Source organism: Pieris napi, chromosome 13 (assembly GCF_905475465.1).
Source record: "Pieris napi chromosome 13, ilPieNapi1.2, whole genome shotgun sequence".
NCBI lineage: Eukaryota > Metazoa > Arthropoda > Insecta > Lepidoptera > Pieridae > Pieris > Pieris napi.
The window spans coordinates 10,244,076-10,271,209 of record NC_062246.1 but is presented as its reverse complement, the minus strand read 5'-3'; the positions used below and the strand labels follow the sequence as shown (position 1 = coordinate 10,271,209).

The 27,134-nt window shown below is 33.4% G+C and overlaps 1 protein-coding gene and 2 non-coding genes across 5 annotated transcripts in view; all 3 read right to left on the bottom strand.

Annotated features, from left to right (window-relative positions):
• LOC125055219 (acetyl-CoA carboxylase) overlaps positions 1-27,134 on the bottom strand; it is a 98,084-nt gene that overhangs the window by 53,137 nt on the left and 17,813 nt on the right. For 2 of the 3 annotated variants that reach the window (XM_047657571.1, XM_047657572.1), the window contains 18 exons: positions 22,688-22,805; positions 22,423-22,530; positions 22,084-22,224; positions 20,605-20,785; positions 20,040-20,147; positions 19,646-19,740; positions 19,336-19,429; positions 17,795-17,910; positions 15,180-15,353; positions 12,849-13,011; positions 8,593-8,755; positions 6,545-6,689; positions 5,301-5,410; positions 4,829-4,995; positions 3,378-3,589; positions 1,954-2,059; positions 1,628-1,765; positions 1,114-1,220 (listed from right to left, as the gene is read on the bottom strand). In XM_047657571.1, the coding sequence (XP_047513527.1) occupies positions 1,114-1,220; positions 1,628-1,765; positions 1,954-2,059; positions 3,378-3,589; positions 4,829-4,995; positions 5,301-5,410; positions 6,545-6,689; positions 8,593-8,755; positions 12,849-13,011; positions 15,180-15,353; positions 17,795-17,910; positions 19,336-19,429; positions 19,646-19,740; positions 20,040-20,147; positions 20,605-20,785; positions 22,084-22,224; positions 22,423-22,530; positions 22,688-22,805 (2,446 nt within the window). Of the gene's footprint in view, positions 1-1,113; positions 1,221-1,627; positions 1,766-1,953; positions 2,060-3,377; positions 3,590-4,828; positions 4,996-5,300; positions 5,411-6,544; positions 6,690-8,592; positions 8,756-12,848; positions 13,012-15,179; positions 15,354-17,794; positions 17,911-19,335; positions 19,430-19,645; positions 19,741-20,039; positions 20,148-20,604; positions 20,786-22,083; positions 22,225-22,422; positions 22,531-22,687; positions 22,806-23,679; positions 23,826-27,134 lie in introns of those variants that run through there. The other variant, XM_047657573.1, reaches the window with a different exon arrangement.
• On the bottom strand, positions 7,980-8,172 carry LOC125055658. The gene has a single exon (XR_007117947.1). It is a non-coding gene; the product is annotated as a U2 spliceosomal RNA (small nuclear RNA).
• LOC125055659 lies at positions 21,664-21,802 on the bottom strand. The gene has a single exon (XR_007117948.1). It is a non-coding gene; the product is annotated as a U4 spliceosomal RNA (small nuclear RNA).

Sequence of the window (27,134 nt, the reverse complement as noted above, 5' to 3'; positions counted from 1 at the left end):
TACTTTCACAACTCCTATCTGTGAAACAGACATAATTACTAAGGCACTTACCTATATTCCTGAAACGTGTAAGACGAAATTCTTCCATGGCCATTTTGAAATTTGGCAGCCTTTACAACAAAATAGATGGTTATTTATATTGTCTGAGAAAACCAAATTAAGTATAATATATAATTTAACGCAAACTGTAGAATTAGAAATAAGCGGAAGCGGAATCTTACACTTACCTGCTGGTAGTGTTGCATATTGTAAGGATTCCAAACTTATAGCTAAGGACTATCCTGTTATTATTCTTAAGCCTTTAAAAATAAGATTAGCTATACTAAATGACTCCTGTTGTAACATAGATAGTTATTCAAATATAAGTACTCAATTACCCACTGTTAATCTAAAAAATATTGATCTAGATTCAATTATCTATGGAAAAGAAAACGTCTTCAAAGATTTAGATAAGTTAGTAAGTAAGGAAAATATTGTCTTATATGAAAACTCTTATAATATAATTTTAATTGTTGTAGTAATCTTAATTTTAAGTTACATTATATTTAAAATCTGTAAATGCACTAATGTTTATAGGAGATTCCCATTTAAACATAAGAATGTATCCGTTCCAGATCCCATCTCTAATTCCGTTCTAGATGAAGTCGAAAGACGAAGTCCTGCTCCCCCATCACTTCGTATTAGCAAGGATTAAATACCTTTTCCTAATCCTCGTAAACTATCCCCTTCAGGGTATAAGTTTACTCTTGATCGGGGGGTTGTTACGACTCCCCAATGCATCCTATATTGCTGACATACCCTAAGCCCTATCCTCGTCATCATTTCTTCCCATGCTCAAACAACCTCTCATTTTCCCATCGAGTCAGTCGATCTCCTAGCTCCTGTCCGAACAGACGTGCTAATTTTTAATACTATTTCCTTTGTATTTCTAAATCAATATATTTGTAATTGAATTCATTAAATCTTTTTTTTTAAAAAGATCTTATTATTGTTCTGTGTAACAGAACCCGGGACCCATGGATTCGCAGTCAGGGGTACTAACCACTAGACCAATGAGTCGTCAAAGTCGTGGTATCATGTTGACGAAGTTCATTTTCATTTCCAACAACCTACCTCTTGTAGTTCCAGTAATGGCAGAGAAGGATCACGAAGACTTTGCATGAACTTTTCCACTACTTCTCTCAAACGGGGCGTGTTGTATGGATCCGGGAGACAAAAACCTATAAAAAAACATATTTATTTTATCTGCTACATATATACCTTTTATCGATTTCAAGAATACTATCACTTTACTGTGATTCGAAAACCTTTTAATTTGTATATAAAAGAAAAAAACTGTGATTTTCATGTTTGGTGATTACGTCAACAGTAAATATTAATTTTTTTACACACACGACACATTGTCTATGCTTAAAAACGATTCGACAAAAAAATTAATACGTTTAGGTACTTTTATTTTTGAGAGCTTTACTTTCTTTTGCTGACAATAGAAGGGGAGGGGAGGGGGTGTGTGTGTGTGTGTGTTAAATAGCAGTAAATCTGCTTACGTAATACTTGAACACATGAATATCAATAACAAAAACAATTTGGTACTTAAGTTTTGAATCTTGTCAAAAATATTACTCACCGGCCAATGTGTTCTCCAAAATTACTCTATATTTGATGTGCGCTTGATTCAGTTTCTCAGAAAGAGATGTATTGTCGCCCAGTGGGAACTGACCCTTGTAGGGCACAGCCGTCGTTACTAGCGACGGGTCATCTAGCTCTGAAATTATTTTTTATATTTAGAAAAGAGTGAGATGTATAGTGTATACGGAAACAAGAGATCAAAAAATATATTTGACTAAAATGTATTTACAAATGAATAGTAGGTTTCTTATATTTTAGATGAATATTTTAATTGACAAATTCATAATTATTTGATATTTAAGAAAAATATTATGTTAAACTTACCCAAAGTGCCCATAAGTGATCCCTGATCCAGTACAGCACCAGGTCTTATACACCAGCTGACGTTACCGGCTTCCGGAGCTGATAGGGTCATCACCATTTTCATTACCTTAAAACATAAGATGAAATTTACATATTTTATTTTGAGAATTTTTTTTTAAAGTTTGAAAGTCAAACATAATTGTTATTTATTTATAAATTGATTTATAATTGAAAACATATTTACTTCGTCAATAAATATAACAAAGTGTATATTTTTTAGTTTGTGATGACAGATACGTCAAAGAGACCCCTAAATACGAATGGCCCAATGGGAAGGAAAAAGAGAGGACGCCCACCAGAAAGGTGAAATAAGATATTGCGAAGATGAGATTCACTCCGTCGGAGGTCGTGTACTAATCTTTATATATATAAAAGAAAGTCATGTTTGTTACAACACTTATAACTCGAGAACGGTTGGACCGATTGTCATGGTTTTTCATTTGTTGGATTTGTTTCCGTCCCGAATAGCAGAATAAGCAAATAATAAGATAAAATATCGGATAAGCTATCGAATAACAATAAATTAATTAATTAATTTTACGAATGCAAAAACCATATGGTGACATCTGTTGACAAAACTACGCATCATTTTACGTCGAATTCGTGTCAGTTCAAGAAATTCCGATCTTGGATGAATCCATGATCTCCGATGAATGAGGAGATGCATAACCATGCTTTGATCCTGATCAAAAGATGTTGGATATCAGAAAGTGCTTAACATGCAGTATCGCCATATTGACGCTAGAGAGAAGATGCCTAATGTGTAAAACTACCATTCTTCTTTCGCAATGGCAAGCAATAAAACATTTCTGTATTTGCAAAAAAGTTGTATTAATGTAATACTTAACATTAATGAAATCCTAAAATAAGTTAAATTAAAGTAACAACGATATTATACGGTTGTAGGGCGGAACGAAGTTAGCCAGGTCAGCTAGTATTAAATATAATAACATACACTTTATGTAATCCTTATTATAGTACTCGAATAGCCTATACTATTTTTATTTTAGTATATTAGAGAGTATATATACTTATATATACAGTGTAAACTCTTTATAACGTATTTCTAGAGACCGAGCATTTTTATTCATTATAAGGAGGGAAAAATAACTGTATTTATAAATAGGAGAGAAAACTAGATCAGTCTAATTGTACCCTTTTAAGAAAAGTACTACTAGTAGCATTTTGTCTCATTCTCTTAAATTGTGTATACCGCGTGTTGGAAAGAGACCGATAAATACTTAGTTTAAACCGTTGAGCTTCAGCTTTTTTATAAATAAGGGGGTTAGAGTTGCCTAAAAACCCTGTACTAGCAAAGGACCTAAATTCGTCTCTTGCGCATTTAGCGACTTGTCAACTTTAAAGCATTAACGAATAATAATCACCTCAATCTCTGCATACGGTTGCCCCTTATCCACATGTCCACCATCTTCTACCAGGCAATTGATCAGTTTCCCTGCAGATGGCGCTCGTAACTTCGAAGGGTCCTTTTCCTTCTCAAAGACAACGGTCTGATTTCCAATAACTATACGGTATTTATCCACTTCTTCTTTAAGATAACTCGTGTATGATGCACCGTCCACGGAAAGAAGTGTGCCTTAAAAAAAGAATTGACCGAAAATCTTACTTATCAATTATATTAAGTAATCTGTTTAGTAAAGAAGCTAGGCTGTTGATTGAACGGCTATTTAGTTGGCTGCGACATATATATTATATATATTATGTATTTGTACGAATGCCCTTTTTGATGTTTTACATGTTCAAAGTTTCAGTTTTAAAAGCTCCGTTGTTTTGTAGTCTTATCTTTTTACGGGTACTAAAATTTGAATATATAAAATAAAATGAATATATTATTCATATTTGATTGAGCAGTGTTGGCCTAGTGGCTTTAGCGTGCGACTCTCATCCCTGAGGTCGTACGTTCGATCCCCGTCTGTGCACCAATTTTCTTTCTATGTGCGCATTTAACATTCGCTCGAACGGTGAAGGAAAACATCGTGAGGAAACCGACATGTCTTAGACCCAAAAGTCGACGGCGTGTGTCAGGCACTGGAGGCTGATCACCTACTTGCGTATTAAATTGGAAAATGATCATGAAACAGATTCAGAAATCTGAGGCCCAGGCCAAAAGAGGTTGTAGCGCCACTGATTATTATTGTTATATTATATTATTCATATTATCACTAGTTATGCATATGATTACTACTACTATAGGCAGCGGCACGTAAGTCTAGCGCTGGCCGATACGTGGAGGGGATTGCTGCGCATGTGTACTGTCGCGCGGGGGACAAAATGCGACTGGAGAGCCAATCGACGCTACGCGCGCCCGCTAGCCCCCCTCAGGTACCTTATTTTTTACTTCTGCGCAATAACGGTCAGCTGCAAATGTTGTTTTGCCATGTATATTATTATGGATGGCGTAGTCTTGCTCTTTCGCGAATTTAGTAAACGATTTTGACATTCATAAACATGCCCTAAGACGCATCTAAACATTTACATGCGTATTTTGATTTGAATTCTAGGAAACATTTTTTTAGTTAAATAAAAACAACTATCTACAATAATAAAAAAGGGGTTCATCGAAGAGGGGTGAAAATTAGGGGTTGTGTGTTTTGTATGCTGTAAGTATCTTAAAAAAAATGGTTTTTCAAAAAAATAAAAATTTGTTTGGGGTGGACACCCCTTATCACTTTGGGGTTTGAAATATAGATAGTAGCCGATTCTCAGACTTACTGAACATGCATAAAAAAAATCATAGGAATCGGATGAACCGTTTCGGAGGAGTATAGGAACGAACATTGAGACACGAGAATTTTATATATCAGATAATAAATACCTCCATCGGCCAATTTATGAACCTCCAATTCCTTGAAACTCCCATTAATGGCAAGGAAATAACTGGTCGGACCCGATTTGGTCACTTGGACCTTGTATTTGTTTCCACCATGGATCAACTCTACTTCGACTGTGTTTGAAAGCTGGCTCGCACTCTGGATTTGACCCCTGGAAAAAAAATATTATACGTTAATTAATAAAAATAGGAGGTTTCTTGCCCATTCTTCACCACACGAAACTACCTTTTGGAAGGGGCAACTTGAATCTTTATATTTTATTCAACGTTCAAAAGTGCCATTTTAGGTGGTCTAATTGGAATAAATGATTTGACTTTGAAAACTTAACCTATTATAAAATAATTAATTAATATTTTTTCATACGAGAGTGATAAAAATAAAGCAGACTTTAAGCAACTTAAATCTTAAAAATCAATATTATTTAACTAAATAAGGCTTATAGTATGCTAGTCTCACTTTTCTAGAGCGCTCTTGAACTCCTGGAAGTGCGTAGTAATGATGCTGTCAGCGATTAGTATGGAACCGCATAGGACTCCTAACATCACATCTGGCTTCTCCGATTGCACCTAAAATAAGATTAAAAAAAATATCCAATAAACATACAAATAATATAAAATACCATCGAATTTGATCTGAACCCGAGTCGTAAAGGTGTTTTTTTTAGTTCCAAAAAACACTACGTATTTGGGAATGAATATCAGGAAGTTTTATGCTTGACTCAATTTACAGTTCATTTATTTATTTTTTTTCCTGGCTCTGGCACGATTTGTGCATTAGCCAGCGTCAAGTGTAGGATTTTTTATAATTCGTGCTTGTCTTTAGAAATTCGACAGTGTCCTCCATGTACGGTTTAAGCACTCGCCCGGTTCCGCACAACCCTCCCAAAGGCCGAGAACAAATTTAAATTAAATTAAAACTTGCCTTCGAACCGGGAATCGAACCCGGTACCCCTCACCTAGCATTTTTATTTTTGCTTTGGTTAATTTGATTTCTCCTAATACTTTTAAGAATCATACATTGATTTCTTTTGTTTTTATGAACATTTACTTAACGAATGTAAGGACGAATATTCTTAGGACCAATCAGAGCAGAGCAAATGGCTCGAGAGTGGTCGAGGCGCCATCTTGACTTTGGGACAGTGCGTACAGGGAACAGTTTTGATTGAGTATATAAAGGAACTTTGGACGGAATTGGGTCTGATAGATTGTGATTAAAAGTGGGATCAGTGCCCAGAATCAGCTGCTTACATTTAAGCTAAAGTGTTATTTGTAGTGTTAAAAGGAGTCTATCTAAATTAAATGTTGCACGATAATTAATCGTGTCTTTTGTGCTAAGTGTGAGCAGCCACACAACGCTACCTAAATCCGGTAATGACGATGTCAATATACATACATAGTCTTCAAACCATTTTAATAATTAAAATCCATCTCCGTGTTTCACTGATCACTGAATGGTGGTTTACGGGACTTAATTCGTATTTAATTAATGTTCATTAATGCAGCTTCTATTATGTCACTCATTCGAGCACAGTAATCCAATATATAAGGGGAACTATACTAAGTTATAGTCTGACTTCCAGACGTCAAAATGTATTCGATTTTGACATATGGGAATCAGTCTCGTGTTTGAAACTCACCCTAAGCGTCTAACAAAATATCTTACAAAACGCTAAATTTCTGAAGAGAACTTTTTTAACTTACCCTTTCAGCGATCAAGGCATCCAGCCATGCCGTGTCAATATTATTTTCCTGAAAAGCCTGCGTCTCCAAGAGGGTGATGAGATACTCCACTGTAGTACGGAAGTCACCACGGATGCTCAACTCTTTGAGTGCTATCACCAAGTTTCTGCGAACATACAAATGAAATTAAAAACAAAATCAAACACGGTAGATTTCGAGATTATTTATTGGGGCTTCTATGAGCCCATATAACGCGTTATGTACAAATGATTTGCGTTTACTTTTCTCGAAAAAGGGAATTTAAATCAAATACAAATAAAAAAATTATGAACGATGCGCGTACTAATCATTATAAATTTCACAGTACAAAAATAAAACGAAATAAATCTCCGCGTTATATGGAATACCTGTTATACCAGTGACTGAAATCGCGTCATATTAAAATGCGTTATAAGAGTACCATACGTAGTTTATTATTTTAGATTTATTCCCAATTCCCAAATTAAGGGCTAAATTAATTTAAAAATTTGGGTATTTTGACAATACCCAAATTAACCCAAAAAATTTAGTGTAACATTTTTTCGTTACGCGTCACATTTTTCGGTTACGCGCCATGTTGCTTTTTGAAGTCAAACTTCTTTATCGGCGTTGGAATGAAAGTTCTTTATCGACGTATGGGAGAAATTTTGTAGCAAATCGTCACGTTTTTCGGTTACGCGCCATGTTGCTTTTTGAAGTCTAACTTCTTTATCGGCGTTAGAATGAATTTTTTATCGACGTATGGGAGAAATTTTGTAGCAAATCGTCACGTTTTTCGGTTACGCGCCATCTTTTTCTTGTCCCTACCACGGTTGATCCGAAGAGATTCGAAGCCATTAATAACAAATATATATAATAACGATAACAATGATAGTAATAATTCTATTACAATTAATGAAATTCTGTAATAATCTTAGTAGTAATAAGGTAAAATGAAATAATTATATTTGTATTCATGTCTATGATAATAAAAGCCTTTTGTTAAACTTTATTTAACCAATTTCGTTAAGTTGCATATAGTAGATCATTTTTCGAAAAATAAGGTCATAAAGAAGTTTCACTTCTTACGTGTGTACACCTAGTACACGCACACATTTTTTATTTATATAGTTTCCGCCATTTATAACTAAATGACTTAAATAACGAAACAATAACTTTTCACACACTATTACACAATTTCCCGAGTGAGTTATATTTTATAGTATAATTCATAAGACATAAACATTATTGCGATAATTAATTCTGATTAAATTAAATATAATAGAGAGATTTAAAGACTTTAGGAATAATATCTAAAGGCACTGAAATTTGAATTAATAAAAATGAATTTGAGATTAGACTTGAAAGTTGAAAACAGTAGGAACTTTTCAGAAATGAGAAAACCCTATTTTCAAGAGGCATAATAACTCAATAAAGTTTATGATGGGCCGATCCCGGCGGCTCTGCAATGCCGGGCCGACCCGTGACAGGAGTGGAGCGAGCCCCGAACATCCCGTCATTTTCCAAAAATCAGTTTAATATACTGGTCCCGCTATGCGGGAACTTTCAGATATTAAGCTGAAAAGAACAGATACTACACTTTGATCTTAGCCAAAAGGCCGAGAAGCGATACAGTTCAAATTTACTCTGGAGTATATAAGGTAAAACCACATTAAGATAATAGCGTGTTTTACAATTGGCGGTACAGCATTGACTGCCATCTACACGAAGTTTTCGTAACTATATTTTATTTGAAATAGCGCCCTCTATGGAAAAGTATAATATTTATTTTTTAAATTGAAGTACTAGTAACCCAGACATTTTTCTATGCTACTAATACTTCAAAGCGAATATGTTAACTAATACGAATTCCATTTTGCGTTATAAACAATGTCGGAAATTTTTAAACCCTTATAAAATTATCGTACCAACCAAGGCCAAGTGTGTCAAAGTTAAAATTCGGACATAGGGCAGATAACATATTACCTTTTAGGCCTGACACACAAATTTATTTGACCCCTCGTGTCCAACAAAATAGAACGCAAACTCACTCTCTAGCCTGTTCCCTTGTCTCTCCCCACGAGAAACAATGCCCAAATTGGGAATCAGCAAACTCGTGAAGACCACCAGAAGCGGCGACACTGAAGTAACCCCACACGTTCTTCGACGAGCGGAAGTTCAGCTCTTGGACTGTACCAGACGATGGTTTAAAACCTGAAAAAGAAAAATAATAATTTATTCATCAACAGATAGCGTTGTACATGTGTAAAACACGATAGCATAGCGTTTCTCCTAAACTCTTTAATATTATGAAGTTTTATTGTAGATGTTTACAAAATATTGTATATAGTAATATAAGTGTGGTATAGAGTTAGAAGCTGATCTAATGGAGAGAGTCCAACCTGGGGGTTTTTCCCCCAAATTTAGGGGAATCAACATACCCACTACCCAGGGGGTTTTAGACGGTACATTTATTTAAGGGGAAATTTTTGAAATACTTTGTTTTTTAAAAACACACGATTTTATACAATATTAAGCCTCGAACATAACCAACAAACTTAACGAAACATAAAGAAAGAAAAATCCTAGCGTGACAGTAACTGAAATATCAATAAATAATAGTTTTAAAAAACTAAAAAACACGCTTCATCAAACTAAAAAGTGAAAAATAATTCCTAATTTAGGCTGAAAATGGTAATGAACAAAAAATACTGGTATTATTGTGAAAAAACGTGGGTTGCTCTATTATTATATATCACTTTTTAGTTTGATGTGCTTTAAAAGCGTGTTTTTTAGTTTTTTTTTAAACTATTATTTATTTTTTAGTTAATTTTTTTTTTTCGGATTATTGCATTGTCATCGATCTTTGACAGGTGCGTAAAATTTGAATAAAATCTGTCCGTTTAAAGTGGGTCAAAATCGAGTCCGAAGGAGTCGGTTACATACATACATACATACAGGTGAAGCTAATATAAAGCGTGTAAAAAGCTATGTATTTTTAATTCACATTTGAGATTATCTCTCAAACCGAGTGTACAATAAAAACAGGTGTTAAATCGGTATTTAGGGGTATTTAAATTTATGGTCTTAGGGGAAACATTCTGTAGAAGTTGGGATTACTGATCTTATGTAGTATGTACACCGTACCGTTGCATCGTACGTCAACCTTCCATTATAGTATAACTAGCGACCCGCCCCGGCTTCGCACGGGTACGTCTGCTGATACTAAATACACTACAGAAAAACTGTGCGGCCGGCCGGTACCGCCGCAAACGCTACGTCCCGCAATTTTTAAATCTGTAATATCTTCGAAAATATTCACTTAAATCATACGGTGTAAAGGGCCATATAGATCTATATTAAATGAACAATGTATTCAAGGTATTTAATTGGTTAAGGATTAATGCTGTATTGGTTAAAATTGCTTCGAAAATTAGCCATTATTTGTCGTAAAAAGTAAATGACAAAAAAAAGTTATTGTGGGTTATCCATAAGAGATAGACATATACCATCACGGACTTTTCTGTAGACCTTTTCAATGTGTACAATACGTAGTACAGGTAAATTAGCTTGGAGAAATTTTTGCGTTTGTAGTAGTGTATGGTCAGCAAATAAAAAAAAAAACAACATTTTATTTTTAGTTTTTATTTTTTTAAAGGTAATATACGTTTGTGGCTGGAGCACACCAAATGCGTACACGTCTACGCATACGCACTACGTACTAATACGGACGTGAAAATGTGTATCCACTGCATTGTAATCTATGGAACTGTATGAGGCAGATAAGCCAGTTCCAAATATTACAAGCAGTGAATGCCGGTTTTCACTTCAGTGAAGACGTGTATGAATTAGGTGTTCTCCGGCCATAAATGTTTTATTCTAATAATTCATCAACCCCAGGCATATCACAATCATCCCCATCCTCGCTTTCATCAGATGAATTATTTAAATTAATTATGATTCGTTCTGATATTGTGTCTAAAGCTGCGTCTCTACCCTGATATTTGTTTTCCTCCTCAATAGCATGCAGACAAACTTTTCTCCATTCCTCTACAGTTATGGCGTTCATTTTTTCTTCAGCTAATGACATTATAACCTTCATATTCATTGCGACATTCTTTTTTGCGACATATGTTTTCACTATCCCCCATATATTTTCTATAGGATTAAACTCCGGATGGTATGGTGGTAAACGCAGCACAGTATGACCGTGCTGTCGTAATATTTCGTCTATCTTGTACTCTACAAATCTCGCCTTGTTTTGCAGAATCAGTTCATATAATTGAGGCTTAAGCAACGTGGATGAATGCTCAATGTTTCGCAATGTCAGCCAGTCAATCATTTGCTGTTTTCTAGAATTACTATTCGGTGCAGGATTTTGTATTGAGTTATGATATGGTGCGTTGTCAACAACAACAACACTATTTGGTTGTAAGTTGGGTATTAATTGAGTTTGAATCCACCTTGAATAGTTGTCATAGTTCATATTGTCGTGGTAATCTCCACTTTTTTGGTTGGCTTTAAACATAAGCAATGCATTTGGTATAAAGCCATCCATACCACCGGCATGAACAATGATTAAGCGGTTGCCTTTCGATATATGTTGCTTCAAACCTGAAGTGCTTCCATCTGACCAAGATTTCGAGAGGGTATGTGATGTATGTATATATGTTTCGTCGGTGTAAACAATTGGTCGGCGTTGTTCACGATATTCAGCAATTTTCATCAAATAATTAATTCGCAAGTATCTAATTTCGTGTTTTTCCATAAGAAGTTTCCGGTTATCTTCTGTTTGCTTCCAATTAAAACCTAATGACATGACGTGTTTTCGTAACGTGCTGACACAACCTTTATAATCGATATTTTCTTTTAATTTTGCGTGCAAAGTTTTCAAAGTGGGAATTTCTTTATTTGTGATGTGGAAGTCATGAATTGTTCTTCTGATAACTTGCTGATCAAAGTTATCGATTACTATTGTAGGTTTACGATTCGGTTTCTTTTTAGGAGATTTAAATGTTACTTCCTGATCTGAAGGTCGACATTTGCTTTCTGATACTACCTTTCTGACGGATGCTATTGAAATTCCCGTTGATTTAGCAACTAATTGAGTGGGAGTCATAATACTGCTCGGGTTGTTATTACACTCATTTTCGAAATATTTGTACAAACAGTACAAAACTTCTTTAGTTTGAGAAGTCAAAGGCTTGCCTCGACCATGTTTTAACACTGGAGCCATTTTTAATTAACAATATAAAGTTGCAACACTTACACACAAATTAAACACTTCAACAAATATTATAACAATAATAACAAACAATAACAACAATCAACAAATACAAAATTTAACAATTAACGTAATAATTATAATTTTTGAATGAAATGTGTGCTTTATGTTCTAACAGTACCAAGCGACTGACGCCGGACTGCACGTGGCACCTGCGGACAGCGTAAACTGGTTTATTCTGGTTTTGTGCGTGTTTCCACTTTCCACTATCAAGTGACGATTTTTTGCTTTAGATTGAAATATCTCGGAAACGGTGCGTCCTAGGCCAAAAATAAATTTTGACCCCCCCGTAGACCCCCCGGAGTTTTAAAAACCTAGATGAAAGGAAAAAAAAATATATATCGGTCTCTCCTCTTTGAAGTTTCACTTCTATCGTGTGTGAATCGCGCACACACCTTTTTTTTATAAAGTCAAAACCTTTTTTTTTAAATAAAAACTTGTTTTTATTGATAACAAAAATCAGAGTGTTGCTAGGGATAAGTATAATATTAAATAGTAATGTTAGGATATCGAAACATTTTTGTATAGGCCAGAACGATATAGTGGAAACGCGCTCTAAGATCTGAGTAATATACACACCACTACATATGCAAAAATTTCTCGAGACTAATTTCACTGTACATTATTTTGATAAAACTCGTAGGGTTCAGCCTGCGTTTGCAATGTAAGCGGAAAAATTTTAATTATTTACGACATCACATTAGAAACCTCAAAAATAACAGTACTTCTCCACTATTTAATGGATGTTATTATACATATAAACCTTCCTCTTGAATCACTCTATCTATTAAAAAAAACCGCATCAAAATCCGTTGTGTAGTTTCAAAGATTTAAGCATACAAAGGGAAATAGGGACAGAGAAAGCGACTTTGTTTTATACTATGTAGTGATAATAAACAAAAATAGGAACACAGTACATATAATAAGATTATGGATTCTTTGTATATGGTATATCCATAAATATTTTTTCTTAAGAATTATCTTTAATTTTTTAAATTATTGATATAATTAAAAATTTAATACCTTCGTCAGGATTCTCAGAAGTGATCCTAGCGGCGATGACGTGACCCCAAGGAGAAGGTCTTTGTACGGGTTCATCGAAATCAATCTGAGAGCTACCCCACGGGGATTCCCCGTAAAGGAGACGAATGTCCTTTATCTGGTATAGGGGGAGACCCATAGCAATCTGAAATGGAATATGAGTTGTAAAATAAAAAAATATTTTTAATTCAGCTCTAAAATTTATATTAATCATGAATAATATAAAAAAGGGTTCTAAGATGGCGTCGCAGCAGTCCTATAACGTCACATGCCTGTAAACACGTAAATAAACATCAAGTTTTTACGTGTCAATTATCATTTTTAAATACAATACACAAATAAACAGATTTCGATTAGAAACAGTCTCCAACAAATTTAAGTAAAAAAAATCAGTGGCGCTACAACCTCTTTAGGTCTTGGCCTCAGATTTCTGAATCTGTTTCATAATCAGCCTCCAGTGCCTGACACACGCCGTCGACTTTTTGGGTCTAAGACATGTCGGTTTCCTCACGATTTTTTCCTTCACCGTTCGAGCAAATGTTAAATGCGCACATAGAAAGAACTTGGTGCACAGCCGGGGATCGAACCTACGACCTCAGGTATGAGAGTCGCACGCTGAAGCCACTAGGCCAACACTGCTCTCTAACGAATTTAAACTCCAGGATATTCTGTCATTATCGTATCGTTTAATCCGTGAGCGTTTTGTGTCACGTGACTGACGCATAAAAACAATATTATTAATTATGAATATTTTGGTAAATAAATGAATATTTACAAATTATTTTACTGCCATATAGCCAGTATGAAACATATTCAGATAACTTATAGTAACACTGTCAAATAGCCTATTCCATTGTAATTACAAAACCTAACTTATTGACATAACTCAAGAAATTTAGTTACTTGAATTGTCTGAATAATTAGTTGTAAATATTAGGTCCTTACATATGAAATTGGCGTTTTGTATGGGAGGAACAAAAAGTCGAATATTTTTAAATATAATATATTTAATTAATCAAAGTATGAACCATTGTTTTCTATGCCCTTTTGCCATCTCATAGGTAGTTCATTGATCCCTTTACTAAAAAAAACCAGTCGGACGGGAATCAATAAAATCTGTGAAGGCGATTTGGACTGCCCCATCAGAGTTAAATTTTTTCCCTTGCAAGAAGTTGTCCAAATTTCGAAAAAAAATGGTAATATGTTGGAGCAAGGTTCGGGGAGTACGGAGGATGTCTTAGACATTCCAATTGAAGCTCTTCTAATTTGGTAGCCGTCTGTTGTGCAGTGTGTGGTCTAGCGTTGTCGTGAAGTAGCAGTGGCGTGGAGCGATTGACCAGCCTAGGTTGTTTAGCCGCTAGCTTTTCCATCATGGTTTGCAATTGCTGACAATAGACATCAGCCGTAATAGTCTGGCCAGATTTGAGAAAACTGCAATGAACAATACCGGCACTAGTCCACCAAACGCTTACAAGTAACTTTTTCGGAGTTAATTTTCGCTTGGGGCAGGATTTGGCTGGCTGGCCAGGATCCAACCATTGCGCTGAGCGCTTCCGATTATCGTAAAGAATCCATTTTTCATCACAGGTAATGATTCGGTTTAAAATACCTTCATTATTGTGCCGGTTCAGTAATGTAACGCAGCAGTTGACGCGCTTTTGCCGGTTTGCTTCAGTCAATTCGTGAGGTACCCATCTTTCAAGCTTTTTAATCTTCCCAATTTGCTTCAAGTGAATTAAAACAGTTTTATCACTAACACAGCAGCCTGCAGCTTACTCGGACGTGGTTTGCGATGGATCCGCTTCCACAATAGCCTTCAATACTTCATTATCAACTTGGGTCTCAGGCCGTCCACGGGGCTTGTTCTGCAGGTCGAAATTTCCAGAACGAAAATGTTGGAATCAAAAACGAACTGTGTTTTCTTTTGCAACATGACCGCCATACACATCATTCACCCTTCGAGTCGTTTCCGCAGCACTAGTGCCACGGCGGAACTCGTACTCGTAAATAATGCGATACTTTAAGTTTTCCATTTTGTAAAATGAGTGACGCAAACAGAAAAAAACAGAAGAAAAAAACAAATGAATGACGGTCATCGAAGCACAAATACATGAGTAAATAGCTGTACAAATTTGATTTGGAATTCTTAACCAAAGAGGAGATATTTGAGGTCAAAGTAGACAAAACGTAAAACGCCAATTTCATATGTAAGGACCTAATATAAAGTAACTTCTGTGGTAGTTAAAATCAAACTTTATTTTAACTGTCACGCCACTGCCGTTTAAATATTAAAAAATCGGTTCAAAAAATTACCTGTAACTGTGCAGCGGGTAGATTGACATCAGCGACCATCTCAGTGCATGGATGCTCTACTTGGAGTCGAGGGTTCAGCTCCAGGAAGTAATATTGTCCAGCTATTGGGTCGTATAAGTATTCCACTGTACCAGCGCTCACATAACCCACCATTTTTGCTAAACGAACAGCGGCCTGGGAATAGTTATTTTTTTTTGTTTATGATGGAGTATCAAGCCTGTCTTTCTCTCCTTCCATACAACACTATTTTTTTTGTTTGTCAGTCTATTACTACATAGTTGAAGCATTATATTAATAATTTTATTTATTGTCATGATAGTAAGAACTATATTTACACTAACTACATGTATTGTGTAGAAATATCGAGAATCAATTGTAACAATTTATTTTTTAAATATTCAAATTCAATTGATTTATGATAATCTAAGTTTATATGATTTAGATGTATTCTGTGAACCGCTTTAATTCAGTCTTTAACATGTGGCAGTCGCCGACTAGGATTACCGCAATGCTCTCAAAACGTCGCTGTAAAAATGTATGGCTTTCTATGCAACTGTTGCCGGTTGATAAACATATAAGCAATGACATACTTCCATATATTTTGAATGTAATTAAACAAAATATGTACACTATATATCGTCGCTGTAGAATGATAACCTCGTCTGTCATCGTAGAACCAAACATTACAGGAAACGAAAAAATTTTAATTTCGTCAATGTTCGTTAAATTATTATTATGTGTTTTTGTCCATAGTTTTGGATGGTAAAAAGACGTAATATTTTCTTTTATTAATAAAGCCTTCACACATTTAAAGAAAACACTTTTTAACCGGATTAAAGTTATGTATTATTATAAATTTAACCGACGTTTCGCGTGCTTTTACAGCGTGCGTGGTCACGGTGACCGTAAATTATTTATATTACTAATTATTTTATAATAATACATAACTTTAATCCGGTCAAAGTGTTTTCTTTAAAAAAGACTTATTTATTAATAACATAATTATTACCGTTAAATGACATAAGAGTCTAAAAATAAAAAATATTTTTTTTTTTACATACAAGGCTATCATTCTACAGTGACGATATATAATATATGCATCTCTTAAACGACTCATAATCAGACGTAGATATATATATACAGTACCTACATTTAACATATAGATACTCTACAATAAACACAGGAATAACGGGAAAAGTTGTACTGATGATATTATTATGTATTTTAAAAATACAGAAATTTATGTAACGGTGGAACACAAATTGGTTACAATTTCCGTCCATTGATAACAATACTATCATAATGGTTAAAAACAAAAGTAATTACTATTTTTTTAATGAAACTACTTTCGCTTACAAATAAAGCAACTCTCACGAAATAATAAACGAGGACGATATGATAAAATAAAATTAATTTATCAAGAATTATTAAATGTGGCGGTCTAAATGTCAAATTATGTATTGCCCCACCACAAAAGTATTTATTTCGAACAAGGTCTTAATTCAATTAGTTTAATCTATACAAATATTATAAAGAGGTAAAGTTTGAGAGGTTGTAGGGCAGAGTTTCAGAGGGGGGCGATTTTATTGTTAAGGGGCGCTATTCGAAAGTTTATTAAAATTATTTGGACTTCAGTTTTTCATTATGTTTTGAACATTTACTTACAATATTTCATTAACAATTTCCTAGTAATTTCTTCATCAAACTTATCAATTAAGTTAAGTGAACAATTAAAATTCAATATTAAAAATTATGTATGTTATATAGGAGGAAATAAGGATTTATAAGAATAATAAGAATAAAGTATTATTACATTATTCTTTTTTGTATAAGAATTTTAGAATGCCAGAAAAATTATTAGGAAACACTTGTAGGGGGTAATCTCTGGATATACTAAATCGATTTTGAAAGTTATTTTACCAACAGTAAGCCACTTTATTGAGTGTCATAGATACATTAATCCGAAAAATTAAAAGACCTTTTTCTTAGTAGTCGGAGAAAAAACGGTCGAATGGAATCGTTTTATACGAACACCACCACAGTCTCAGATTGAAAACAATCTGAGATCAGACTGTGACAGTCGACCGATCTCCTATCTGCATGCCAATAACCAAACCCTACGAAGATAATCCATTTTTGGCGACGGATAAAATGCTCATTGTCGTTCCATTTTACCGAGTTTTCACTTATATTTATAACCACACACAGATAATCAATGTAAACTAAATAAAGTAAATAAAACCGTACAAATAACATTAAAATATACATGTGTATGTTTAAAACATAACAAACAGTTTTTTTAATTATTTAAAATGGTGTAAGTTAAAATCTGTTAAAATAATTAACTATTGAAATCGAGCTTTCGTCAACTGTCATTTTCATACAAAGGTCTTTACACAGACACCGATACGACCTCCCATGGATAGCTTGTATCGACAGATGGCTATTAAAATTCGTCGATTGGTTATTGGGTCACTTGTTACAACATTTGGATTAAGATTACTATCTCAGTTGGCGGATTATGGATTGAGATAGGTTATTGGGTTCGGGCGTTAGTGATGAGAGATATGAATGCTTACAAAAGGTCAGGGGCACAAGTCAACTAGTTATTATACCTTTTCCATTTCGATAAAAACGTCGGGCTTAGCAATGGCGGCGGGAGCCTCTTCGATGATCTTCTGATGACGTCTTTGTATAGAACAGTCGCGGCCGAAGAGTGATATCGCGTTACCTGTAAATATATGTTTAAAGACCTGTTTTGCAACTTAATATATATTTTTATATGAAAATTTAATTATTAGAAAAAATTGCTATTGGATAGTTTTATTATTTTCTATTATCTAGGCTCAGAATGTGTATCTTGCCCTCTTAAATAATTGTTCATAGATTAGAAAATTTCTTTATATATACATAGGTGTGTGCATAAAATAGTAAGTGCCAATTTTTGAATTTGTAACTACCAAGTGGCTGTGTAATAATTGCTATTTACGTACGTAAATCCCGGGTATGGACCAATGGATATCATATTTAGAAGGCATGCATTAACTGTATAGACATCCATATCATAAAAACTGCAACACCAAGTGTGCTGAAACTTGGTCTGTTTCCGAAGTTAAAATATACCTTGTTAAAACTCCTAACTATCGCTTGAAGTTAAAATATACCTTATTAAAACTCCTAACTATCGCTTGAAGTTAAAATATACCTTGTTAAAACTCCTAACTATCGCTTGAAGTTAAAATATACCTTGTTAAAACTCCTAACTATCGCTTGAAGTTAAAATATACCTTATTAAAACTCCTAACTATCGCTTGAAGTTAAAATATACCTTATTAAAACTCCTAACTATCGCTTGAAGTTAAAATATACCGTATTAAAACTCCTAACTATCGCTTGAAGTTAAAATATACCTTATTAAAACTCCTAACTATCGCTTGAAGTTAAAATATACCTTATTAAAACTCCTAACTATCGCTTGAAGTTAAAATATACCGTATTAAAACTCCTAACTATCGCTTGAAGTTAAAATATACCTTATTAAAACTCCTAACTATCGCTTGAAGTTAAAATATACCTTATTAAAACTCCTAACTATCGCTTGAAGTTAAAATATACCGTATTAAAACTCCTAACTATCGCTTGAAGTTAAAATATACCTTATTAAAACTCCTAGTTTCAGTCTCTCGCTTTTAGTTTCAGTCTATATTCAAATTTTGCGCATGCGCTAGGAAGCCGAAGTAGATCATCATGCTATTATCGAATTACAACACCTATGGGTTGTTCAAGTATTACGTAAGCAGATTTACTGCAATTTATTCCCCCCCCCCCCTTTTTTTTTACTTACTAAGTTAAGTTAAGATAAGTTAAGTAAGCAAAACTCTCGAAGATAATCAAACATTAAATTAATTTTTTGTAGGTATCCTCGAAAATGCATTTCGTTCACCTCACAATACATCACCAAATTAGAAAATCAAAGACCCCCCTCCCCCTTATAGTGCTTACGTAATACTTTGAATGGCTCCAATTAGTAACAGGTCAAACTGATAACCTCCATTTAAGATGGTTAAAATATATTTTTTTTTTATTCCATATCATTATTCTATCTTTACAGTTATCACTAAAATAAATGAATAAAATAAATAAATATAGTACCCACCATACTGATCAGCCAATAGTTGTACTTCCAAGTGACGAGCTGACTTCGCTAACTTCATCACAAATATCGGTGAACCAGGTACTTCAGCTTGGACCTAGGTTTTATAAAATTGGTTTTACTTTGAAATACACTAATAAAGCTTTAAATTGAAAAGGAATATTATTCCTAGAGTCAAAATCTATTTATTAATTAATTTATTTATTATTTTTATTGTTGTATATTTTTATAAACATATATTTCAAAATTATTATTTAGTTTTTTTTTAAATTTAAGCTCAATCGGCCAAAAACATAAGATTTTCATTACAAACCTGTCGGAACATATTGTTGAAGTCATCTGGGTTTTCTACTTTCCTAATACCCTTTCCACCACCACCTTCTGATGCCTTAATCATCACAGGGAATCCTGAAAAGATGTCCCTTATATATACCCTAAATTTATATTTATAATGAATAATAAATTAATAATACTAGCTAATTTTCTCGGCATGAAGTTAAGATTTTTGATAATAATAGATTGTGACCGACACTTAATATGGAGACCGAAATCTGAGCTTTTGTACTAAAATATACATTTTTTTTTTATTATTAGTTAATTTCTGTACTTGATACTGTTAAGATCAGTCACGCCATTTTAAGTTTGATTATACGTTTTACTAAAAATACATTAAGCATTTTTATTTCCCTTCCATGATTATTTCTTACCGATTTTAGTCGCAGCTTGCAGTCCCTGTTCAGGCGTAGTCACACAGCCTCGTGCAAATAATTCTGACGAAATTTTTATTTTCTTTGTGTTGTATTCGGCTTTCAATTCTAAAAGATAAATTAATTTTGATTAATTCATTGCTACACTAAAGGTTTCAAGAACAAAAAAATATCTCTCTAGCAGAAATTAACTATGAGTCCATTTCACTTTTATATCGGATGCTTCAAAAATAATAGACAAGATTTTTTTTTGTCTTTTCTATGACAAATGTCATGAGCAGTGTTGGCCAAGTGGCTTCAGCGTGCGACACTCATACCTGAGGTCGTAGGTTCGATCCCCGGCTGTGCACCGATGGACTTTCTATGTGCGCATTTAACATTTGCTCGAACGGTGTAGGAAAACATCGTGAGGAAACCGACATGTCTTAGACCCAAAAAGTCGACGGCGTGTGTCCGGCATTGGAGGCTGATCACCTACTTGCCTAGCCATTGATTTGTTTATTATTTATAACAAATATCATTTCGGTAATTCTGTAGTAAGGCTAGAAAAAAAAACACTACTCACCACTACCACTCCATGGCAGCGTAGGTATATTAGCTGTTTGAGCTACTATGGATGAGGCAATCTTATCACCAAGAGCCCACATAGCTTTTTCAGGTGGACCTATAAAGACTACTCCAGCTCTGTGAAGAAGTTCGGGGAGTTTTGGGTTCTCTGACGCGTGGCCCCAACCGGCCCATACCGCCTTAAATAGAAATATAATTTTTAGGCAGTGTTGTTTAATAAGGTATTTTTTTAAAATTATTTTTGTAAAAATGTTCGTTGAAGACTTCTATTATACAAGAAGTATACCTCCAGTAACATTACAACGTTCACGACTTCGAATAACAACTATGTATTATAAAATACTAGCTGACCTGGCAAACGTCGTTGATCGTAGAGGGGTGAAAATTAGGGGTTGTATGTATTTTTTAATGCTGTATCATTTAAAAAAAATATTTAAAAATTAAAAAAAAAAAATTTAGGGGGATAAAAAAAAGATGTTTTCCGATTCTCAGACATATGCCCAATATGCACACAAAATTTCATGAGAATCGGTTAAGACGTTTCGGAGGAGTTTAATTACAAACACCCCGACACGAGAATTTTATATATTAGATTAACAATTTAGGTTTTCGTTTATGTATTTTGCCTATAAAAAAAATAATAATGACTACAAATAAGTTTAGGCTCTCAATTGAATTTTAGATTGCGAGTTTAGGCTAATTTTCTCTGTACCTACTACAAGTACAGAGTACATGGCACAGGCTAATTGGTAATTACAATTTAACCGCTGTTTGGTTCCTGGCAAGAGGCAAGTTTACGAAATTAAAATAACAGTTTATAGTATTGTCTTTGATTAACATAACTTTTATTCATTTAAATAAAACACTATTTTGATAGTTGTAAATTTATAATAATACATAACTTCAATCCGGTCAAAATAGTGTTTTATTTAAATAACAGTTTATGTTGGTAAAAGTTATGAAATGAAATCAGTTTATTTTTAATTGGTTGAAAATAAGCGGGGAAGGTTTTCTCACCGTGTAACTATTATATAATGACTATCAGAGTATTAATATGGCCTTTACGGCCGTTCAAAAATTGCCATAGCGGACGGTATTTCACGTCCACACGGCGGGGTATTGGTAAAGTTTTCAACTAGCAATAATCGCACCTCGGATAAACCTCATTGGTTACGATATTGCCTCTGCGCAAAGTTAAATAAGTTAGCAAACTCAAAACACTATATACTATTTATGCATGTCTCTAACATCGCGATTCAGAGGACTACTAACGCCATCTCTTGGACATTTAAAAAAGTTTAGTCAATTTGACTCTCTTAACACATAGTTGGCGTTATATTATAGCGACTTACCTAGTGTCCTATCTATCTTTGAACCAAACTTTCTCAAAATTGCACCGAGCACAACAATATAAAAAAGGGTTTTAGTTAATGTATTGTCAGATTCTGTAGAGTATTTATATAAGTGTAACATTTACCTGAACTTGAGTCCGAGTAGCTATGTCAACTATCAACTCAACATTGGCATAGTTGTTGTTATTAGACCCACCAGGTACTGGGACATAATGATCAGCCATTTTGATATATTCTGCATTTGCTTTTAAATCTTCTGGTGTTACCTTAAAAGAAATGCATACACATGTGATACACAAATAGACAAGAAGAGTCTTGTAATCCCCAATCTTTCTATCTCAATCTATATTTTTTAAAAGTACCATAAAAATCTACATTTTTATAAATCTTTCATGATAACAATCTCGTAAGATAAGCAATAAGATTTAATAACTGGTAAAAAGTGTTTCAAATATTATACTTACCATAACAACAAAGCGCACAGCCCTCTCGTTCTTGAACATTTCGTAGGACCATCTTCGTATTGATCTCATACATTTTACAGCACCTATACCATTGTTGGCTATCAGAACCTGTTATAAGGATTTATTAACAATTATTTTTTTTACTTTATTTATTACAATAGTCTGCAACTTGTATAGTGGTAGCGCTTTTTCAACATCTCTAAACATTTTTAGCAAGAATAAATTTTTTTATGCTTAACTTATTAAATGATAACTATTGACTCACTTTGTTTATTGCTTTCGTTCCTTGGAATCTCCGGACAAACTCCTCTGGTGTGGCTACTGTGAAGTCTTTCTCTTGGAACCGTTGGCTGTGAATCACAGTTCCTTGAGACATCGACGGCCTGAAATAGTAAAGTTCTTTAAATAACTAATTAATTTACATAGAAATACATTAATCGCAGGTATTTAGCATTTCCACCCTAAAGTTATTTAAATAATGTGACTTTGGGGAATAATACAATATTGAAATGATAAGGCATTTAAAGTTGTACAATAGTATTAAGGCTAACTATCAAAATTAAGCTTTGACACAATGCCCTGCAATAGTAAGTTAAGCAAAACAATTGTTATATCATTAAAACATTTATTCCTGGTTTTATACCTGTTACTCATTCTGTTACTGAAGAATATAGACAGATCAAATGTTAGAAAGTGAACTGTGTTGTACAGTGGTTGGTGAATAGGTAACAATAATTATGTCAAGTAAATAGTGCTAACTGGAAATGTAAAAAAGGATATAAATACAATTTAGTCATTGGCATATCTTATTTTGATTATTATCATATCACCTGTGTTATTTGATTGGTTTGATAAAAATCAACCATTGAATGATGACATGAAATCTTTGAATGATAAAAGCAGAACATTTGTCATGTTAATTTGTTAAGTTATCAACAACTTAATTGTTGTGGAGATTGTAGAGAATTTACGAATAATTAAGCTTGGCAAAAATTCCTTGGTAAATTTTTAAGTCAAAAATATTTTTTTCTTTAAGTCTTCGTTAATTTATATGAGTGATTTCTACAAACACGTAAAAAAGAAAGTTAAAAGTGAAAACTTTATTTCGAATTAGGCAATATAAGAATATTCCGCACAAGTAAAATGCCAAAAAGATTATTAGCTGTTTAAAATGTATACTGAAAATATTTAGTTAATTTATAAAATATTTAATATAAGGAAAATATAGGGAATTTTCTTTAGAATTAATTTTCTAACCTGTAAGCGCTCTCCGTATACAATCCATTGATATTAGAATACATATTTCACTTAACACTTATTCAATAAATAACACATCAAAGATAGAACTCTATAATATTACTAAATTTATAATAAAAACAACAAACATCGAACATTGCTACGCTGATTGAAAATACAGTTTGTTATTATATGATTTGACACATGACATGACATAGGGCTCTCCAATCAAAATCGTAATACGAATCGTACGATATATTCACTCTCTTGCTCTAGAATCATTTGAAAGTACAAGTGTAAAAGAGATAGACTACTAGATGGTAATAATTTGTGCTTGCGCCTTGCAGGAAACTGGAAAGGAATATTAATTGGAATTTGGAATTTAGAGTCCTTATTGCGAAGAGCGATTGCATTATTTATTACACAGTGCGTGATATTATAATAGCTAAGGTTAATTCGATATCGATAAGTAATTCAAATGCAACAATAACAACAACGCGCGTAATAAAACATATAAATATAGTATGTGAGAAAATGCGCATGGAGTCTACTAACAACTAACCGTTGCCAGTGCAACATTAATATCTTATTTTATTACATATTAGAAATTTTACATAAAAAAACTATAATATAATTGCAAACTGCAATTATAACTTCTTTTAATTCTCCTTTAACACAGATTAGCAGTTATGGCCGATTTACACGTATTAAGTTGACTAAAAATTTACTAAACATTAACTTAATTTTAAGTAACTTAACCCGTGTAAACAGTGAATTTAGTAAGAAGTTGCAAGTTAAAATTTAGTTGCAACTAAACAAGGTAGAATAGAATTTTGTCTATTTTTCGGTTAAGTTGGTGGGCGTGGCTAATCACTTGACACGTTTGGACAAAACGTAGTTACGTACGTTAGGCAAAATTTAGTTAAATTTAAGTGAAAAGCATAAGCTGGCGGAGTCATTGCAAAGCTATGCTTTTGCTTTCGGCGCTGGAAGCTCAAAAACATATCCAAAACTATTTGTCCGATATGCGTATACAACAATTAATGAACAGTAGTAGAACCCCTTCCCCAATGAATAATAGTAGCCGTTTTACTCCTTCGCCTTCTTCAAATACGTATTACGTTGAGTCCCCAGAACCTTCACAATCATGTATTGGAGCATACAATACAGTAAATCCCCAATCAGGAAGAGAAAATCCTATAATATTTTGTTCTGTGGTCGTCCATCTTGAGCGAATAAATGAGTTTAACTAATTATTTAGTATTTTTACGTGTAAACGGTTACTTAAAATTAAGTCACTTGAAATTTAGTTAAAATTTAGTTAAGACTTGGCAACTTAATACGTGTAAATCAGCCTTAAGCGATTTGTGTTTATTGTGCGCGGAAAACTGTTACCTGTGTGTCAGTGGCGGATTAACACATTTTGCCGCCAGTAGGCTATTCGAATTTGCCGCCCCTTCTAACCTCTGCATTTCGATACACGGACAAGAAACGGTGGACGAAAATATTTCAGAATTAAAAGACTAAAAAATGATTCTTTGTTTTTAAAAAAAAATCATATCTTATGAAAAATTAAGAACTGATTGATTACAGTCATTCTAAACCTTTCCAGTATTTTTTTTAAACTAATAACATTTATTCTAAACCAGTTTAGTAAAATTTCTGAGCTTCTAAATAATGTAATCTATGAAATCAATAAATACTAGCATACGAATCTCTAGTAAGCATGACTGATATTTAACATCATCTAAGATGTCATGTGGAATATGGTGTAATGGTTGCAGCTCCTTACAAACGTTGTGTAAAACAAAAAGATTGGCGATTAAAAAGAATGGCGGAGAGTTTATTGCCAGTTCTTCTCTTCCGTTCTACGCCCTTTGAGAACTGGCGGTAAATGTAAAAGAAGCATTTAATGTATATTTCTTTTTGAACGTTCATAAGTGTACATTGTGTTGCCTATATGAATAAATGATTTTTGACTCTGACTTTGATTGGTTTCCAAAAATAACTGCACAGTTTCTAAACAATTGGTCACACATCACAATTATTAAACTATATAAGAATACTTGTATGGTTGACAAAAAAAGATGAATACTTTGTAAATTTACTAAGCCGGTTTGTAATTTTTTGAGTTTCCAGTAAGTAAAGTTTGGTGACTTGAGAAATATAATTTTTGCTGAAGCTTGATAATTATTGCAACATTTTATTTATGATTCAACATAAGAAACTGAATATCACTGCACTGAAAAAAAAAATTGCTATCGTAACAAAAGTCAGGATTACGCAGCTATTTGTTATGATATGTTATATCAAAACTATCTTGGTTAACACAACGTCGTGACATTTGTTGTGGTAAGTAAAGTGAAGTTGCTGTTTTAACAAATAATGTGTTGAGGAAAATTATATTTTTTTTTAATTTTCTGTTTGTTAAGACTACTAATATTTTAAAAGATCGTGCAAGTCACTTTTCTTTAACAAATCACAGTGAAATTAAAATTAATAGTACATTTAAACATAAGCTACTACTATACATACATATATAAACTACTACTTGAGAACACTTAACTATATTGATACAAAATATCAAGAAATATTAGTGTGTGGTTCAGGCCTTAGGTAAGTGGGTTTAATTCTCGTCTGTGCACCAATATTTTTAGTTCTATGTGCTAACGTTCGTGAGGAAACCGGCATGTCTTAGACCGAGGACTTGTCTATAAAAACAATTACCAAACATACATGTACTGTGAAGCCAATGCAGGATTGTAGCGCTACTGGGAATTATTATTATTATTTCTGGTTATACAAAGCATACACGATATTTATTAAGTAAATTACTTCAATTGAGTGTTGTCGTATCAGTATGAGTGCATAAAAATACAGTAATATTATATATTTATCAAGATGATCGCGAAAATGTTAAGTAATTTATATTATTATCAAAATATAAGCGGCCTTATCTTTAATTTGCACCATACATTACGACATTCTCGCTAAATAAATTAATAGAAAAATCAATCGCTTAACATGCCATAGCTTATATTTTTTTACTATCTCACTTTCTTAGAATATATAACTATGTAATTCCCTAAGTAAACATTAGGGTAGGCCGCAGAGTCGAGACTTAGCGTGAACTATGTCATGTGACGTCTACATCCATTACGTTGACCCACGGGGGTCATAATTAAAGTTACCATTTATTCTTTGACTCAAAACTGGACATTAGTTTAATTTAGTTCAAATAAAAAGTAGTCAATGAAAAAAAAACACATTTTTAAAGTTTTTTAGAAATAGTTGGCTTAAAAGTTACGAATCACAAAATATAGGTAACCAAAATGTTTAGTTATATTTATCAGAAGAACAAATTTGTTTTAATATAGCCGGTGACGATTTTAATTAAGAATGAAACTCTTGGCATATTTTTTTTTTATATTTTGCTGTTTAAATTTTCGCGCGGTTTCTGAAAACGGGACAATTCT